The sequence below is a fragment of the Schistocerca americana genome, chromosome 2, assembly GCF_021461395.2.
Source record: "Schistocerca americana isolate TAMUIC-IGC-003095 chromosome 2, iqSchAmer2.1, whole genome shotgun sequence".
Classification (NCBI taxonomy): Eukaryota; Metazoa; Arthropoda; class Insecta; order Orthoptera; family Acrididae; genus Schistocerca; species Schistocerca americana.
The window spans coordinates 398614948-398635276 of NC_060120.1; the positions used below are offsets into that span (position 1 = coordinate 398614948).

General features: G+C 41.5%; 1 protein-coding gene across 6 annotated transcripts in view; it reads left to right on the plus strand.

Annotated features, from left to right (window-relative positions):
- Positions 1–20329, plus strand: part of LOC124596296 (transmembrane protein 94) — a 493514-nt gene that overhangs the window by 137528 nt on the left and 335657 nt on the right. For all 6 annotated transcript variants that reach the window (XM_047135396.1, XM_047135395.1, XM_047135394.1 and 3 more), the window contains 2 exons: positions 2616–2719; positions 14278–14381. In XM_047135396.1, coding sequence (XP_046991352.1) covers positions 2616–2719; positions 14278–14381 — 208 coding nt within the window. The remainder of the gene's footprint in view (positions 1–2615; positions 2720–14277; positions 14382–20329) is intronic.

Sequence of the window (20329 nt, forward strand, 5' to 3'; positions counted from 1 at the left end):
CAATAAGGCCTGCGTCTGCTGATTCTGCAAGCGATAAAATTCGGACAGTACATCTGGAGATTGTGGCGAAGCCATGACACAAGTAAATTAAGCAAGTAGAAAAAAGAAGACCCTTTTAAGACTTGTCGCCAATTTGTAGTGTTGGCAGAAGAGCCAACACTGTGTTTCTAGAGGAGGCCGAAATGCATGCGTTTAATTACATGCTGACTGGCGTGAGGTCTGGAACAGGACAATATCTTGAGAATTGCAAATAAAGTACATAGATGATGTAATACTTAACTTTAATCCACAATTGTAGAACATCTGTCTTGATGATACATGCTTCACATAATAAAAATCAATTGAATACGGCGCCTTGCTAGGTCGTAGCAAATGACGTAGCTGAAGGCTATGCTAACTATCGTCTCGGCAAATGAGAGCGTATCGGTCAGTGTAGCTTCGCTAGCAAAGTCGGCTGTACAACTGGGACGAGTGCTAGTAAGTCTCTCGAGACCTGCCGTGTGGTGGCGCTCAGTCTGCGATCACCGACAGTGGCGACACGCGGGTCCGACATGTACTACCGGACCGCGGCCGATTTAAAGGCTACCACCTAGCAAGTGTGGTGTCTGGCGGTGACACCACAAACTTTGACGAATCAATAGAGGGTCTCCACTCATCAGGGTTGTAATTAATTCTGAGAGCCTTCATTAGACCATTTATGTCTACACATGCCACAAGACTATCTTGCATGTTAAAAAAAGGAGTTAACTGTTGCTCTCTTCTGTGGCAGATTGAAACATTTACATTGCTTTCCAGAAAACTGCACTGCTGCAGTCTTGATGCTAATATCTCAGCCTTAGCTTCTGAGAGCACCAAATCTCTAATGAGATCACTTAACTCATTTTGAGACAATTTTTGTGCATCATCAGTTGATGATATATTTGGAAGAAACTCCGGATCTTGTGATGCACATGGTTCACGCCAGATCATGGGCACTGCAAAGGGCATTGAATGTCCTTTCCCATGCATCCAGTTCCTGAGGTTGCTGGCACAAGTGTTGCAGATCACAGGTGGAGCCCAGGGTTTATCCTGATCACATATTTTGCACCCAAAATAACAACTGTAAGCTTTTTCAATCAATGGAGTTATTTGCTGTGTTTTTTTCCCTAAGCAAATGTCACTTCTTCACACACACACAGCAAAATGTGTCAGCACTGTTAACACAAACTCGTGGCATTTTTGTTCACTTCAGTATCAGTCAACTTGAACAACTGGTAGCTAATCTGGAAACAAATGTGCAAAAATTATTATAAGGGCCATTCAAAAAGAAATGAGCCGGAGGCATAATTTCAGAAACCATTACCTGTATATTAGAAGTACTTGTCCCACTGTGACTTAAGGCGGTGAATGGCTGTCCCATAAAATTCCCAGGGCCATGATGTTCCACACTTACAGCTGGATGTCGTCGTCCGAGGTGAATCGTTTGCCCCCTTAGAGCCTTTCTAAGGGGACCAAAAATCGCATAATCACAGGGAGAGAGGTCCGGACTGTATGGAGGGTGGCCGTTAACCTCCCATATGAGTTTGCAGGAGTGCCGCAACTGTATTGGCCGTATGAGGCTTTGCATTGTCGTGGAGCAGAATGACCCCACGGGTGAGATTGCCTGGTCATTTTGATTTGACCACTTGGCGAAGGGTGGTCAAGGTTTGCAAGTAACGCTGGGCTTTCATTGTTATCCCTGTGATTATGCCATTTTTGGTCCTCTTAGAAAGGCTCTGAGTGGCAAATGATTCAGCTCGGATGACGATGTCCAGCTGTACATGCGGAACTGGTTAACATTGCAGACCCGGGAATTTTGTGAGGCAGCCATTCACCACCTTGTGGCACAGTGGGACAGGTGTCTCAACAGCCAGGGTTAGTACTTCTAACATACAGGTATTGGTTTCTGTAATTATGCCTCCGGCTCATTTCTTTTTGAATGCCCCTTACACATGCATTAATAAAGTCACTGAAGTTGAAGAGGAGGGAGACAAAAAGATCACTGAAATTGGTATCAAAACGTTTACATCCAAAATATTGCACACGATTAATACCAGGGACAATAATATAATCCATTGTTACTAGTTATTGTGACTGACAAACCATTATAATATTTGATTTTAAATTTAACACAAAACTCCGTATATAATTAACTCACCGTAATAAAACAGTGTAAAATGAAAACTAGAGCTAATTTTGAATTGTCTTTGTGATATTCATAATCAGCACATTAGAATTGATAGGAATTGGCTATTTCCATTCAATTTACATTTTCATGGCTGCACAGTGTTATCAGTGTTAGTAAATTGGCACTAGTCATAAATTGTTATTAATATACTTTACCTAGGTAGTCAGCAGTTACTGTGTCTGCCTGTTAATGTGTAACTTGACTAATTCCACATCACCGAAGGCCCTACTGCACAGTAGGATTTACAGAACAAGATGTGTGAATGAATGAGCATCTGGAATGGAAGTTGCTAGAAAGTAATTCTAATTATACTTTTTGCTTTTGACACCTCTTTATACTGTGTACTGAAGGCTTTTTGATTATTTTTACTCTCAGCAAGTGCAAAAAGTAGTTCAGTTTTTGATTGCAGGCATTGTGCTGTGTTGACAAGAAGGGGATATTGTCATGGCCCAATCCTACAGCAGAGAAGGTATTTTTTCTTCGAAATACTTCCCGTCCTACAAAATCTTTGAGGTTAGTTTTTTTTAATGTTTGTTTTTGCTCTCTTTCTTGTGCTACTATTTTCTTTATATTATATTAATGTTAGCTGTGATTGCACTTCCCTATTTGCAGTGCCTTTCTGAATTTCTCTAAAGAGCTAGAGATAGTTTGCAGTGAATATGCTGAATTTTTCACCACAGTATTTGTTTGGCAATAACATACGACGAGAGAAAGATTGAGTCTATGCCATGTGAATGTTCACCATGAAATATACTTTGGTGTTATTTATCTGCATTATTAATAGTTATGTATATTATGAAACATACATTTTCGTAAGATAAAATAATAAAAAAGGAGCAGATTTTACATAACTGAGTGAGTTGTTGCAGTGGAAAGACCTGGGATGTACAGTTAGGAGACCTTGGACTTGCATTGGAAATCACTTAAATCAAATGCCAGAATGGTCCTTCTGGAAAGGACTCCAAGCTTCTCCCCTGCCTAATGAGATGATTGATGATGTGACACTAAATTCTAATCTTCCTTCTTTCTTTACATGTCAGGTATGTTAAAAGTGAGATCAATAGATACAAAAATGCATGCCAACATGGCAACGCCTGACTCAGACTCTTGACTGCAGACTCTTTGACTGCACAGCCCCAGCCACTGGGATGAAGACTGCAACTGGCGCTGCATTTCCAGCCACTGTGCTGATAGCCCTTGCAGTGGGGTTGGCCTATGCAGGTATCACAAGCATTTTGTCCCAACACCAAAACCTGCGGAGAACTCTGCTCTTGGCACCCAAATGCCAATGACCGCTGGGATTAGGCGTCCCCATTGGCTCCACTGTATCTCAGCGCAAGTTCATTCACGATACCTGTTGTGCCATGCCATTCCTCATAGACATTGGTTCCAAGTAGTTTATCATCCCACAGCCGCTCATATGGAATGCTTACACCACCTCAACCATTTTCCTGATGGCAGCAAATAATTCCACCATCGCTACATATGGCATTCATCATCGTAGCCTCAAATTCGGCTGCAAGAGGACCCGCCCTGGATCTTCACTGTCTCTGACGTCACTGACTCCATTATCAGAGCAAACTTCATTGGACACTACCACCTGCTTCCTGATGTTGGCCAGCACATCATTGATGGCGACATGGGAGATCAACAAAGTGCACCACTCATTTCGCTGTTCTCTTCAATGTTCTGGTCCATATGCTGACCTCCTGGCACAATTCCCTGATCTCACACACCCATCCTGCGTGCCTTGGTGCCTTGGGAGGTCTGCCTTTCAACTGTTCACTACATCGATATGAGCACCTGACCACCTGTCTTCTGCTGACCATGCCCCCTGGCACTTCATAAACTGAAGATCGCCAAGGCCAAGTTTGATGAGCTCATCACTGCTGGTGTACTGCATCCTACGAAGAGCCTGTATGTGTCTGCCCTTCATCTCGCCAAGGACGAAGAGTATCCTGGCATCCATACGAGGATTACCGGAAGAAAACACCTGCACTATCCCTGACCCATACCCAGTGCTGCTCCTATGTAGCTTCAGTGACAGGCTGGCTGGGGCTACAATCTTCAGCATGATCGACTGTGCCAAGCTATGGAGGACAGCTTCTTGGCTGCCAAGTGTGACTTAGCAGGTGCCACGCTGCTCGCCCATCCCTACCTCAGCGTTCCCCTTGCCGTCATGGCCAGTGCCAGCCAGACAGCCATTGGCGCTGTCCTGCAGCAGCACCTGGGCAACACTGGCAGTTGCTCACTTTCTTTTCCAGCAAGCTCTCTCCCCCCTCAACAGTGCTGGAGCGCATACGACAGAGAGCTCCTCGCCATATACAAGGCTGCCAAATACTTTTGGCTGTCAGTCGAGGCCCGTCACTTTTCATGGTTTTCACTGACCACAAACTGATAACGGTTGCCCTTATCAAAGACATAGATCAGTGCTCCCCATGTCAATTCCGGCAGCTGTTGTTCATCTTAAAATTTGCAACCAATATACATCACATTGCTTGAACTGACAATGTTGTTAGTGACTGTCTTAGCTGCACCTGTGCCATTCTTTTGTCACTCGACTACAAGGCAGTTAACTCCATCCAGGAGAATGACCCAAAACGTAACTGACTCTCTCAGAATATTACCTCGGGCGTCCACCTTCAATGCACGCTGGCTCCTGGCTCCGACAGCAGTATCTGGTGTGACGTATCCACTAGCTCACCGTGCCACTTCGTATCTGCGGCCATCTGCATGGCCACTTTCAACGGATTACACAGCCTGGTGCACTCTGGCATATGTTGTCCACTGCTCTAGTGATGGAGTGTTATGTGTGGCCAGATATTCAGAAGGACTGCAGGACCTGGTCCCGCACCTGCCTCGCCTGTCAGCACGCCAGTGTCAGCTGTCACGTATGAGCCCCCTTCACAGCTTTCCCAGATATCAGGCATCGTTCATGTGGACTTAATGGGCCTCCTACCTTCATCTGACAGTTGCTGCTACCTTCTTACAGGACAGGTTCATCCGCTGCCCTGAGGCATTGCCAACACCCAAAATTACTGCCACCGCAATAGCAGCCGCCTTTGTCTCTATCAACACAGATGCTCAGGATGCTCATGTCCGTGCTTCTCCACCCTTCTCGCAGCATACGACTGACCCAGCAGTTCCCCTCCACCACCATCAACTGCTGGGTATGCCCCCAACACCGCTTCATAGCCTCTAACACTTGCAGACCAGCGTTGTTTCATGCGCACCCATCCTAACACTGGAGGCTCTGTGATGCTCACTGTACCTGATGCATGTGCTTTCAGTTGTAAAATGTGACCACCTTGTCAGCACCACCTTGCAAAGCTGCTGCACCCTGACCTCCACAGTTCCTTGCTGGCAACTGTGCCCTGTGTCTGCCCACATCTGTGTGCGCAGCACTGAACATGGGCTGACACCATGCTGACACAGCACCCCAACCCACATGCCACTGCACGCTGTCATGCAGCAGACTGACTGTAGTGGCAGCTAGCCGCCCCTCCCTCCACATGCCCGACCCCTTGACATGCAGTGCCTGCCCCTCCTGCAGAGCTGACAGCCGCAACATCAATGCCACTGCCCCTAACCTCACCAGTGGCACAACACAACCCTTCACCAGTATCAGCCTTTGCTGCCGCCACCACATTCAACACCACAGCTCCTCTCTCGCGGAAGGGAGGGGGTGAGGGGGACTGTGTGGTGGCCTTTTGCCAAGTGTGTGGTGGTCTTTTGCTGCACAGTTGTCTTAGTAGTTCCCTATGCTCCCAACTCACTACAGCCATCTGCTAAGACAGTGAGTTTCACCCCTCATGCAGTACTTCCGTTCACAGCTGTCGATCTAGCTGTGCGACAGGACACTTCGCTGCTACGGTCACTGCCTACCGGTATGGAACAGTAGCTGCCCCTACTGAGGCTTCCATCAACTGAGCTTCACCAGTCTGTCCATGTAACACCAACTTTGGTTGCTGCCCCAAGCTTGCATCATGGGTAACTGGCCACTTGGCGACACATCTGATGCTGGTGCTTTCATGACACTGCAAGACTCCCATCCATGCTGTCTTTACACCTGGCACACGTATCTTAATGTATGTATCGTAAGTGTTCATACCATGCAGTGAACACTGGGCTGAGGCAACGATTTCTCTTACTCCGCTGTTCTACTGCACCTTGCCCAACTAGTGCATTCACGTCTCAACTGGGTGACTGATTTACATTTTAAACATGGAGCTGTTTGTGTTGCTCCAGCCTGACCAATATGTGTGTGTAGCTTTGTGTGTCACATAGTCGAATAAAGTAAGGGATATTCCTACAGTAATGATGAGGTGACAAAATAAAATGTACTATTGTAGTACAGGAAGGAGAGCATGTCCGTGAATATGCCATATTTAATGTTTTCCCACTCCGAAATTTCTGTTTTCCCTGTTGTATCATTATTAATGTATGTGTCTGTTTTATTGTTAAGACATGGTTCTATTCAAGCAAAGGAACACCTTTTACGCTATACTTTTTAAGTTTCCCTTGTATACTTTCATGCTCTACACAATCAAAGGTATTGGCAGGATTGCAGAAAATGACAGCACGACAACTTTCTTTGTGAAGTCTCACAGCTTTGTCAGGCAAAAAACTACATTCTTTCCCACGACTATTTTTCCTTTTTGGGGGAAGATATTCAAGCAGATCTGCGGCACGGCCATGGACACCAGCATGGCACCCTCCTAAGTCTTGGCTCTGAGCACTATGGGACTTAACTGCTGTGGTCATCAGTCCCCTCCTAAGTCAACTTGCTTTTTGGTCATTTAGAGGAAACTTTCCTAGCAGCCCATGAACCCTATTCTATGGTCTGGTTCATGTTTATTAATGATATCTTGGTGATCTTAATGCGCGGCCACAACATTTTCGTTCCTGCGTGACCTTGATGTCATCTCTCCCATCCACTTCATCTAGACCACCTCTGCCCAGCATGTCATGTTTGTGGAAATTGACCTTCCATCAGCCATAACCCTTCATTGGTGAAGCACCAATAGATTATCAAGTTTAGCTTTTCTACTTGTGTTCACAGTTTAATGCTTAAATTCATTGCATATTTTTGTATTTGAGAAGTATAATACTGTGTTTAGGTACAGTAATGGATTCAGTCATGAAGTTTGTAGTGCATTAGGCATTTGTTTGTTTGTTTTGGATGGCAAGTAGCTGTTGATCACGGCCAATCAACCATCACCCTTAATTGGTGAAGCACCAGGAGGCCAGCAAGTCACATATTTAGCTTTTCTGTTTGTGTTAACATTTTGATTGTTAAATTATTTGCGAGTTTTTGTGTACTTTCTATGTTTAATTCTTAAATTCATTGCTTATTCTTGTATTTGAGAGGTATAGTGTCACGTTTTAGTAATGGTAGTGTGTACTTTCATGCAATCTGTAGTGCGGTAGTCATTTGTTTTCTATTACCATAACTGTTGGCCACAGCTCATTAAGCTGCCAGCCTCCTTTGGTGAAAAAGCAGGAGACAAGCTAGTCACATATTTACCTTTTTCTGTTTTTCTCATAGTTAAATTCTCAAGTTGGTGGTAGTACCACGGATAGGGTGTATGCATGCTGTGTGCGGATGCAGGAGGAGCTGGCCATAATTCACGGACAGCTGAAGATGCATACGGCCTTGGTCAGCCATTTGCTGGCTGCTGCCTCGGGGTGTTGTGGCACCAGAGGAACTGGTGCGTCACGTGAGACAACTCGGGTGTCACTTGTTTCGTCCCTGGGTTCTGCTGCCAAGACACCTTCCAGCATACCCAACATTGGGGATCGACACTTACTGCAGGGTGAGTGGAGGGCTGTTACACGGACATGTTGCTTGAGTCAGAGTGTCAATGTAGAGGCTGGTCGTCTGGCCTTGCCCGTTCACCCTGTGAGTGGACAGATGGCCTTCCCTTCAGCAGGGTCTGGGCAAGCACATGGGGGGAGTCACTAATTATTAGGATTAGGAGCTCCAACATTAGGTACATTATGGAGCTCCTAAAGCAATTAGTATCCGGGGCCAGAAAGAATTCCAGTGTGCACTTAACATGTCTGTGGGTAAGCCTCATCCAAGATGTGGAGGGGTCCCTGCCTATGGCTATCTGGGGTGCAGGGTGCAGTAGTCTGCAAGTTTTTGCTCATGTCGGTACTAGTGATGCCTGTCACTTAGGTTCTGAGGGCACTTTCATTTCCTACGGGCAGCTGTCAGAAGTGGTGAAGGCTGCTGGCTTCACTCGTGGGTTGTAAGTAGAGCTCACAGTTTGCAGCTTTGTACACAGAGTTGATCGGGGCCCTTTGGTTTGGAACCAAGTGAAGGGTCTCAACCAGAGAATCCGTTGATTCTTTGCTGATTGTGGCTGTAGATTTGTCAACCTACCTGCATTATGGGGTGGAGAGGTGTAGGACTCCTCTTGATAGGTCAGCAGTGCACTATACAGAGGAAGCAGCTACTTAAATAGTGGATTACTTGTGAAGAGTGCATGGGGATTTTTTTAGGCTAGGTGGTAGTTTCAGGTCCTCTGACAAACGCTCACTAGTCAATATGCAGAGAGCAACATCAGATCCATACAATATAGAGACACTTTGATTGTAAAAATCTTAACAGTAAGTTGTAAAAGTATTTATATCTGATTTCCTGAACTTCTTGCCCTCCAGGAAAGTTGTCATGCTGAAATTATTCTCGGAAGCGAGAGCTGGCTGAAACCCGAAGTAGAAAGCTCTGAAATATTTAGCGTGGCATGGAACGTACATCAAAAAGACAGATTAGATACCATGATAGGGGAAAGGGAGTGTTCATTGCTGTCTACAAAATATTGTGTCCATCGAAGCTGAAATTGAGTCTGACTGTGAAGTTAAGTGGACAGAAGTAGCAGGCCTTGGTGAACTCAAGTTACTTGTCAGATGTTTTTACTGGCTACCAGATTTAGCCACAACAGTTATAGAATCATTCAAGGAGGGTCAATCTTTAGTAGTGTGGAAATACTCATATCATGCAGTATTAGTTGGAGACGACTTTAATCTGCTGAGTGTAGACTGACATGCCAATGGATTCACTGCAGATGGTACAGGCAGTCTTCTGAAATACTTTTGAACACATTTTCTGAAAACTGCCTTGAACAACTAGTTAGACAATCCACACACAAAGGAATTATTTTAAAACTGGCAGCTACAAAGAAGTCTGACCATATTGGCAGTGTCAGGATAGAGACCAGGATTAGTGATCATGATGTCATTATAGTGACAATGGTTACTAAAGTTAATAAATGCATGTGTTTATGCTAGAAAAAGTAGTTAAGCAGTTGCTAGCATCCCACTTGGACAATCAATGAACATCATTTAGTTCTGATATGACAGATGTAGAGGAATTACAGAGAAAGTTTAAACTGAATGTAAATCATGCTCTGGGGATGTATGTGACATGTAAGGATGGAAAGGACCCTCTGTGGTTTAATAACCAGTTTGGAAAATGCTGAGCAAACAGAGATCATTGCACTATCAGTTAAAAGAATGTGTACATTTTGACAGACAAAATATAGTAGAAATTGTTGCATCCATAAGAAGATCAATCCACAAAGCATCTGATGACTTCCACCAACATACTTTGACAAAAGATTTTGTAGAAAAATTGAGATAGTTCTCGTCATATGTAAAATCACTAAGTGGACTGAAGACTTCTGTCCAGTCACTCATTGACCAGTCTAGGGCGGCAATAGAAGACAGTAAAAGGGAAGCTGGAGTTTTAAATTTCAGATTTTAGAAATCATTCATGCGGGGGGATCATACAAACATAATGTTGTCTGACTGTTGTACAGCCTCCAGCATGGAGAACATGGAGTTAGGCATATGTGGCATAGAGGAGAAACTGAAAAAGTTGAAAACAAATAAGTCACCAGGTCCACATAGAATCCCAATTCAGTTTTACACATAGTGTTCTGCAACATTAGCCCCTTACTTAGCTTGCGTTTGTCGTGAATCTCTCATCCAGTGCAAAGTCCCAAGTGACTGGAAAAAAGTTCAGATAACTCCCATATATAAGAAACGGACTTGCGTAATTACAGACCAATATTCTTAACTCTGGTTTGCTGCAGAATTCTTGAACACATTTTGAGGTCAAATGTAACAAATTTGTTTGTGGCAGGAAAGCTTCTGTTCACAAGTCAACACAGGTTTAGAAAGCATCGCTCATGCAAAATTCAGCTTGCCATTTTCCCACGCAATATGCTACAAATCAACAGGCAGATTCCTAGATTTCCGGGAAGCATTTGAAACAGTGACCCACTAAGACTATTGATGAAGGTCCGGGCATATGGTTTAGGTCTGCAGATACATTAGTGGCTCAAAGACTTTTAAAGCAATAGAATCAGTATGTTGTCCTTGATGGCAAGTATACATGACCAGGGAAGTGTGTGATAGGAGTGCTCTTATTCTTTGTATGCATTAATGATCTGACAGACAAGGTGAGCAGCAATTTACAGATGTTTGCTGATTTCACTAAGGTGTAGGGAAGGTGTCATCATGGAGTCACTGTATGAGTGTACAAGATGACTTAGTCAGGATTTCTAGTTGGTGTGATGACTGGCAGCTTGCTCTAAATATAGAGAAATGCAAGTTAATGCATATGAGTATGAAAAACAATCCTATAATGTTTTAATACAGCATTAGCAGAGTGCTAAATGACATTATCACATCTATTAAATATCTAGGTGTAATGTTGCAAAGTGATATGAAATGGAATGACCACATCAGGTTGATAGTAGGGAAGGTGAATACTCAGCTTCATTTTATTGAGTGACTTTCCAAAGATGTGATAAGATGCGAGAAATTGGAGCTGACATGGAGGCTTTTAGTCAGTTGTGTTTTCCTCACTCTATATATGAGTGGAACAGGAAAGGAGATGATTAGTAGTGGAATGTGTCACTCTCTGCCATGCGCTGTATAGTAGCTTGCAGAGTAGGTATGTGGGTGTAGATGTATCTCTTTGATGGCTGCATAAAAATCTCTCTATATCGAGATTACTAACCATCAAAAATACTCCCTGTTTGATACTGTCACCCCTTTGACACTATAAAATCACTACCATGCAACCTAGCCATCCATGGATGCTGCGAAATTAAAGCCTTCACAAACAGGCATCACCACACAAACCTGGTTTGCAAACAGATTTCCTATACCATATCCGCAAAAGTATCAACCCGGGGTGCAACAACTTAACCATACTTTTTGTCATGGCTTTAACTACTGTTCATTCCACTCCCAAAGGAACGTCCTACATGCAACACTTCCTCCTCCCATTCTCCCTTCCTAAAGTCATATTTCACAATTCATCCAATTTACAAAATACCCTTGTCCATCCTTGTGTATCCATATGTTGCACCTCCTTCCGGCCCCTTATAATGTGGGTCATACTTCTGTGGAAGGGCAAGGTACAAGACCTGCCTTAAGCATCCACCCAGCACATCCTATTCCAGCCCCATCATGGCATATTGTATCCTGTCAGAAGTACCACCACCTCCAAAAGCAGTCACATCATTAACCAGCTCTGCTGTAAATTTTGCACAGCCTGTGTATGAATATGACACCTACCACTGACCACCAGAATGAATGGGCACCGGCAAACTGTGGCCAAGAACAGAGTTGGCCACCCACTGTTTGAAAACACTGCCGATCGGATAATGTTCAACTTCATTGGCTGCTTAACACCACCTTGTCATCTGGCTTCCTCCAATATCAGCTTTTCTGAATTACATAAATAGGAATTGTCCTTACAACACATGTTTGGACCTGACATCACGGCCTAAATCTCTGATAGTCCCTGTCCCATATGGAGCTTCACCCCTGTTGTGCTCTGCACTTCACTCACTCTGCACTTACACCATCCTTACCATAGTCTCCCTCTTCTGATGTTCTCTCTCCCCATCAAAATATACTCCTCCACATCATTATGTGCCACACGTAACTTTCTCTCCTTGTACCAGAGTGAACTCAGCAGTGCCACATTGCTATGCTGTGTGATTGCTACCTCTCTTTCTATCTGCATGCCAAGCTTGACTCCATCCCACTGTCTTGTTCCCCAGTCACCTTTCTCCCTTTGTGTCTCCACCCAATACAAACTTTTATCCCAGTCAAACTGCAGTGCTGCTCCAATGTAATTGACTAGGACAATGTGGCCATGCAGATATACATATATGTTTGTTTATTCTCCTAGCTGTGCAGGGAGATTTGACTGAAAGCTTAGCATTGTTCTCAGTTTTGTTTTTGTACCAATCAGTTACTCAACACTTCTTGTATTTGTAGTAAGATATTTACATCAATGAAAAATCCATAACGACAACACACACACACACACACACACACACACTGCAACCTGATTGGTTTGAGGACCAAACTTAAGTGGGGCAGTTAGTACTGAAATTCATGAGGCTTGAGGGGATGAGAGCATTTATGAAAGACTGTCCTGGTGTGCAATATTTAGTTGCATCCAGGCTCAAGGTTGGAGACTGCTAAGAGATTTTTTGAGTGGAAGAAAAAAGAGCAGGGGGTGTAGGATACAGATTAAAATGATACAGAAAAGAAGGAAAAAACATAAGAGAGAAATTTACAATGTATAAACTGGGAATTGTGAGACTGGTGTAGGGATAAGAAGGGGGAGTGAGAGCGAGAACGCACAGAGATGGAAGATAGGGGCTAGTAGTGATGAACATGAAAGGTAGATGAACACTAAAGGTACTGTAGGGATGAAGTATCTCTTTTGCTAGATTTCACAGCTATGTAATTGAGGGAAACTGGTGTTAGAGCTGAGTTATGAAGTAGCCATTCAATTTGACCACAGTATGTTAGGCAGCATGCTCCACTATAGGGTGGTCTAGTTTTCCCTTGGCCTCAGTTTCATGGTGTCCATTTATCCATTGGATGAACTGTTCATAATCATGTCCACATAGAACACTGTGCAGTGCTTTCACAGGTGGGTCAGCCTTTGGTAGGATAGGATAGTGACAAGGATTAACTGATCTATAGATCTGATACTAAAATAGAACAGGAGGGGGTGAAGGACAAAAAAGGATATTAGGTATGTGGAGTTGGTGGGAATATTCCACTTTCAGAGTGGTGACAAAGGTAGCTGTTTCTATTGTGGATGTTACTGACTGATGGAGGAGATGCTACTTTGTGGCTGGTTGATACATGTGTGAGAAGTCTTAGTTAATCATAGAGATATGATATGGGGAGCTCTTTTTAGAAAAGGTTGGGAGGATATTTTCTGCTGATGAAGGTCTTTCCAAGATCTTTAATATTCTGCGAGAGAAACTACCTGTCACTCCATTTGTAGTGCCCATGGTTGACCAGGCTGTTGAGGGACATTTTGGAACAGAATTGGTGGCAGCAATAGAGCTTGTTCAGCTAGATTTTCTCAGTAATTATGAAATTTCAATTATTTTGTGTACATTAATTTTGTTATTGGTCGCCAGCCAGAGTGGCCGAGTGGTTCTAGGCGCTACAGTCTGGTACCGCGCGACCGCTACGGTCGTAGGTTCGAATCCTGCCTCAGGCATGGATGTGTGTGATGTCCTTAGGTTAGTTAGGTTTAAGTAGTTCTAAGTTCTAGGGGACTGATGTCCACAGCAGTTAAGTCCCATAGTGCTCAGAACCATTGGTAACAATTGAATGGGTTTACTATGTAAAACATTTCTAGGAATGATGAGACAGAACCTTACTCATTCTGTGTATAAAATTGTTAGTTTCACTAATTTTTGAGTATATCGTTTGTATTTTTGGTTCCATCAAATCATGCTTAAGCACTCATTTCTCACTATTAGTAAGCTTTATTTTATTTATGCAATGGTGTGATCTAAAAGCAGCTTGAGATAAACTTTCACCACTCTAGCCCTCCTTATTTCGTACTGTCTCCTCGTCTGTGTTACTTTCTGTCCATTAGTTTAGCAAAAACCTACAACACACACACACACACACACACACACACACACACACACACACGAATTTCATGCCATGTGTTTTAAGAAAGTATCCAAAATTAATGTTCTTTTCTTCTATTGTGTGTTTTTCAGTCATGAGAGTGTAGCGACTGGACAAGGAGAACAGAAGCAACAAATTGTGAACCAGGATTCTGCTGAAGAAGAAAAACTTTCAAAGTCTAGTCAGTTAAAACATGGTAAGCGAACCTCTGATATTCCTACCATGTTTTCCATTGTTACTTACTTTAGTGGCATACCACATGAATAGGTATGTGCAATGGAAATGTATTAATAATTTCTTGAATAATTGGAAAAAATTGATTGGAAACAATAGTTGAAAGAAATTTGAAGGTAATTTATGAATCTGTGCACAATCCTTGGTGAACTTTAACTGATATCAATATCAATTGACCTTTAATATCAATACATTCAAGGTCAATAAAAATAATTTGCATTATGTACTGCTTCACATTAATTTCATTATATTTAGTCTTGACTGTGACGATGTCAATGCAGGAATGCTCCTCCATATACTGCATAAATTCTTCTTGTCTGCACCGAACCTCTTGATGCAGGATCTTGATGGTGAATGAAATGATGAACAGAAGGGAGTTGACGTCTTAACCGTCTGAATAAATGTTCCTTTTTATGATAACCTGTTATAACGCTTTTAATGAAACATAAAAATACACATTTTTAATAATGCTGGTACGACAGATCCTAGCATACGTCCATGCACTACCACTTTCCGAAACGAAACCAAAAGGTGAAGATACATGAATTAATAAATCGGAGAGCGTATTTCTTACTTTGTTTCATACAGATATTAAACAGTATGAAAACATTATCCTTGCCACAAAACATCTCATTAATTTACCTTTGGCAGTGTTTATAAGTCATTCAGTTTACATATAGCTTGTATATAAGAAAAGTATAAAAAGAAACAAGATTCAATACAGTTGCACCCGCCCCCCCTCCCCCTTCTGCCATCTCGACCACACGATATTCTAGATACGAGTGTGGGATGGTAAAATCCTACCTACTGCTTACTGCGCATCACTTGTTTGTGTGTGCAGGTTTAAAATCAGTCGCTGTGGAAGAACGGAGACGCGACGGTCAAACAGCACTGACAAGTACCCGTCGGGCAATCTATAAATGTGTTAGTGAGTGTGTATGGAAAAACCATGGAATCCATATGCAGCTTTGTGCTTATTGTGTCACTGACTATTGTTATGTGAAACAAGAACAGTTGAAAAAGAACTCATATAGACTCTTGACTCAGCCTTGTTAGAGGCAAGACGTTTTTCCAATCTCCTTTTCTGGAAGTCATGGTGTCCAAGCAGACTTTCTTTTGAATGTAAATCAATTTGTTTCTAACATACGACTATACGAGAGCCTTACTGAAGTTCCATATTATGTTGAAAGTGAGAATTTTTATTGTACTTGAAAGTCAAATACATCTGTTGATTGACAAAACGTAAAGTTTGTATGGCTACTTATTTCACTAGTAGAAAGAGGCTTGAAAGTTCCTGTATCTAGTGTTATTCGATGGAGAAGAAGTCAAGAGAGTTTCCAGCAGCCAGCTATCCAGTAAAGAAGAGTGGCTGCAAACCCCAAGTAAGTCATCTCGTGAAGAAGTGGAATCTGGTTTGGGGAAATAAATCAGTATAACCCAGACCCACACTCACACTTTAAGTCATCAAAATGATAGAACGTGGCGACCTGTGTGAAAGGACCGAAAAAACAGGAATTTTCAATCAAAAACGAGAAAAGCTGCTGTTATGTGTTTCCATAGCAACCAAACATAATATGACGAGGGATTTACTCTGAGACATTGGAATATGTTCATGTATCTAATGGAGCAAAATTTGAATGAAAAATGGCGAAGACATGAAAAATTCACAACGATAAAACAGCAAAGAAGATTTCGATGTATTTGTCTAAGAAGAAATACGCATAGAACATTTCAACCAAGAAGAGCCAGTGTGGGGAGTACACAGCTCTCTCACATGTCGCGGGGACGTAGACGTGGAAACCAACATACATCTGAAGCCACCAGAACCAACTGATGTTCACTGGTGCTGGCATGCCTCCACATCCGTTCATCTACGCTACGAGAATTCTACGTCATGTGAGGGTGAAACAAAACTTCATTACTTTAGTACGAAGTAGTACCAGATACTGTTGAATGAACTTTATTTGTGTAGTTATCATATTTAAAGTTAGTTTTAAATGCTTACAAGAGCTAAAGCATACAAGAGTATGGAAAATATACAACAGGTTGGACTATGGCCATGAAAATTAACAAAGAAGTGTCTCACTGGGCTGAGTTGGTAAATTTAATCAAAGTTCAAAGTGTGACTCTAAGTAAGGAACTAGGCTTAGTAGATTCTCAATTAAATACCCAAAGTGAAGCTTTAAATACTCAGAGGAAAACTCTAAATATTCAAACAACAAATTTAGGTTTGTTAAGTGCCAAGGTCGACTCTCAAAGCGAAGAATTTAGTAATCTGCACGAAGGTATGAGTGCTTTGAAGACTGAGTTCGACGCTATAAGTACTAAAGTAGAGAATTTAAAAGTAGATCTAAAGAATGAGTTGACAAACTCTTTGACTACTCACATAAATCATATGTTTACCGACCTTAGTCAGAAACAGTGATACCTTTCAGGATTTGTCAAAAAGGTTAGAATTTAAGATTGAGAACAAATGTAATAGTGTGGAATCGGAACTTATTGAAAAGTTAGGATCCTTTGAAAAAGTGTACAGTATTAAGTATAATGATGTAAGGCATGGGTTGTATCTTTGCAGGAGAGTGTAAATAAGCAGAATGAGTTAATGCCAGTCATTCAATTGCAAATTACAGGTGTCAGTAGACGGATAGATAATGTAGAAAGAAATTTCAAAGAGAAAATAACTAACTGTGATATTATAAATGTAATTAATTTGGAGGAACAGTTTGGGTGAATTATTGATCGAAAAATTACGAGAGAATAACATGCATGAACGTATCGCCTATTCCTTCTTCCGAACTCACTGATGCCAGGAAGGGTATAGAAGACCTGTGGAGAGACTTTAAGCATATTCAAGACAAAGTAGAAAATAGGGTAACTTCACCTAATGTGGTATTAACCAGTGAAGTGGTGAATGATTTACAATGGGGAGCTAATTCAGGGTTATCTAGACAATTCCCAAAATTCAAGCCGGACGGAGATGTACATCTGACCCATTTCTTAAAAAGGTTTAACCAAGCATTACCAAAAAATTGGGAAGATTCTAAGAAGATCAGATTTGCTGTGGGGTACCTTCTAGGAGAAGCCCCAGATTGAGGTACAGTAAATATTGAGAATTTTTTCTCATGGGAGGACTTTCAAAAGAAACTTAAAAAGAAATACTGGTCTCAAGAAAAGTTTATATCAGATCTCTGGGACCCAAAATATTACAATAATACTTGGGATACTATGAGGAAATATTTGAATTGGCATTTAACACGAGCAAAGTACTTAGATAAGCCAATGGAAGAAGAGGGATTGGTACATATTTTAATTAGGTGATTGCCCATCTATGTGAGGATTGTCTTTTGTTGATGCACTTGATGCAGTAAATAAGGACTGCAATGAAACTTAACACCAAAGTGAAAGTTCAAACTATAAAAAGAATAGCGGGAATAATTTTAAAAGGCATGAGGCTAACTTAGCAAAAGTACACCAGTGCAATAAGAAAAGTTGTAACAGTAATTATCAAAAGAAGCACCTACAAGCTCCCGTCTCCTTGGAGATTATGTGGGTTAATTAATGATTATTATGTTACATTCCTCTTGTTTTAGTTGACCGTGTAAATCGAGACTTCGTTCATTGTTAAATGCAATGGTGTGGTACTAACTGATGGAGATGCATTAAGAACTGGTAAAATTTAATTTATTGCCTGTGTCACACTGCACAAACATAAACACACTCTTATTCAAACTGTGTGCCACTACTATTAAACATAGAGATAAATCCTTCACTATGCAACCGCCTTTGGCTCACGCAGCCTACACCTTCCTTAGCCTCTCAACAACTGCCCCTGCTTGTGACTCTCTGCACCACTGGGCACTGTCGCCCTCCAAAGAACAAGCACTTACAGATACTACACACCAGTACCCTCACACACCCACATTCAAATTTAGATCTGGTAACTTCTCAAGAATTTGTACCGAATAAACAAAAAGCACAAAATAGGAATGCAGTACCTCATTACGGTAACCAACCCATAATTAGTAGTAATGAGGAAAACATTGTTTGACCTCGATCCCGGGCCAGGGCCCAGGTCGTGGAAATACATTAGGAGGTTGTATTCCATATAAATATGTTAACTTTACACACAAGATACCCACAAAGGAATGGTTGTTGCTTGAAGAACCAAGCTTAGCTACTAATAACCCACAACCTATAATAGCAGGGACAGTGGAAAATTCCGAGGTTAACATATTTATAGATTCAGAAAGTGAGGTATCACTCATCTCAAACGCATTTTTTAACTCAATACAGAATAAACAGCACTTACCGTTATTGCCAGTGACTGGAGTATACATAATCGGGATAATGGGAACAAAAGGTAAACTTGTAAAATACGAAACTCAGGTGAACTGCAGTATTGGAAATATGTTAGTTGTCAAACATTTTTGATAGCAGAGAATATTAATAGAGACATACTGTTTGATTTAGATTGGTTGTTAGAGTTTAAAGTCATCTTAAACTCTGATGAACATCTTCTTTGTTTTGGTAAAGGGGACATTAGATGCTGGACACCTTTTGTGACAAATAGTCACGTGGAGGAACAAGCAACGGGGTGCCAGTGTCTGCAATTAACAGCTACAGCACAATTATCACCAAAAATCAATAATGTTGATCAAGGAACACATCAAACTGATGTAAAAGACAAAGTTAATGAATCCCTAATATTAACCAATCAACAAAGATGAGATTAGTGTAAAATTTTAATGGAGTATGAAGTGGTATTTTCTGATTGTCCAGGTAATATCAGCGACTATATTTGTAAGTTCAAAATAAAAGATGACACTCCATTCTTTTGCAAACCATATCCAATACCAGTGAGTTTGAAGGAAGCAGTTCGAGATGAGATTAACAAAATGATTGATAATAATATTATAGAACAAAGTTTAAGCATAATGAATAATCCTCTAGTAGTGGTGAAGAAAGCTACAGGCGGAGTACGATTAGCCTTAGAAGCTCGTACATTGAATTGACATATAGAGATGGAGAGGAACCGGCCAATTAATATCAACAAATTGCTATCCAAATTTGAAAATGCAAGATTCTTTAGCACGATGGATTTGACCGCGGGATATTGGCAGATAAAATTACATCCAGAATCCAAAAAGTATACAGCCTTTTTGTTTGATGGAAAATCATATCATTTCAATGTATTGCCATTTGGACTTAATACCTCTGTGTCCATATTTATGTCCGTATTTATATGTGCGTTAGATGAAGCACTAGGGAGACACTTACTGAAGGATTTGATAATATATGTAGATGATATCCTAATAATATCAGTTACTTGGGAGGAACATTGTCTGACTTTGTGCAAGACTCTGAAATAAAATTAAAGAGAAGGGTATTACGGTGAAGCTGCCAAAATCTCTTTTTTTTTTTTTTTTTTTTTTTTTTTTGCTCACAAAGAACTTAAGTTCTTCGGGCATATTGTACGGGTAGAGGAAATTAGACGAGACCCTGAATGCATAAAAGCTATCAAAGAATGTCCGCAACCCAGAAATGTAAGACAATTAAAAGGATTTAAAGGTATGGCTGGATACTATCATTGGTACGTACGAGGGCAGGAGTTAAATGACCCCAGAATTTTACATTTATTAAAAAAGGAAGTACCGTGGACTTGGGCATAAGGTGCAAATGATGCATTTGAAAACATTAAAAGAGCACTTGTTGAGGCACCCATGTTACATCCTCCAGTTATGGGCGAACCGTTCAAAATTTCGACAGATGCATCTGATTATGATATTGCTGCCGAACTTTTCCAAAGAGAATGTGATCCGAGTAATGTAGAACACAGAACCATAGCTTTTGCTAGCCGTAGCTAAATAAGTACGAACTAAATTACACAGCTACCGAAAAAGAACTATTGGC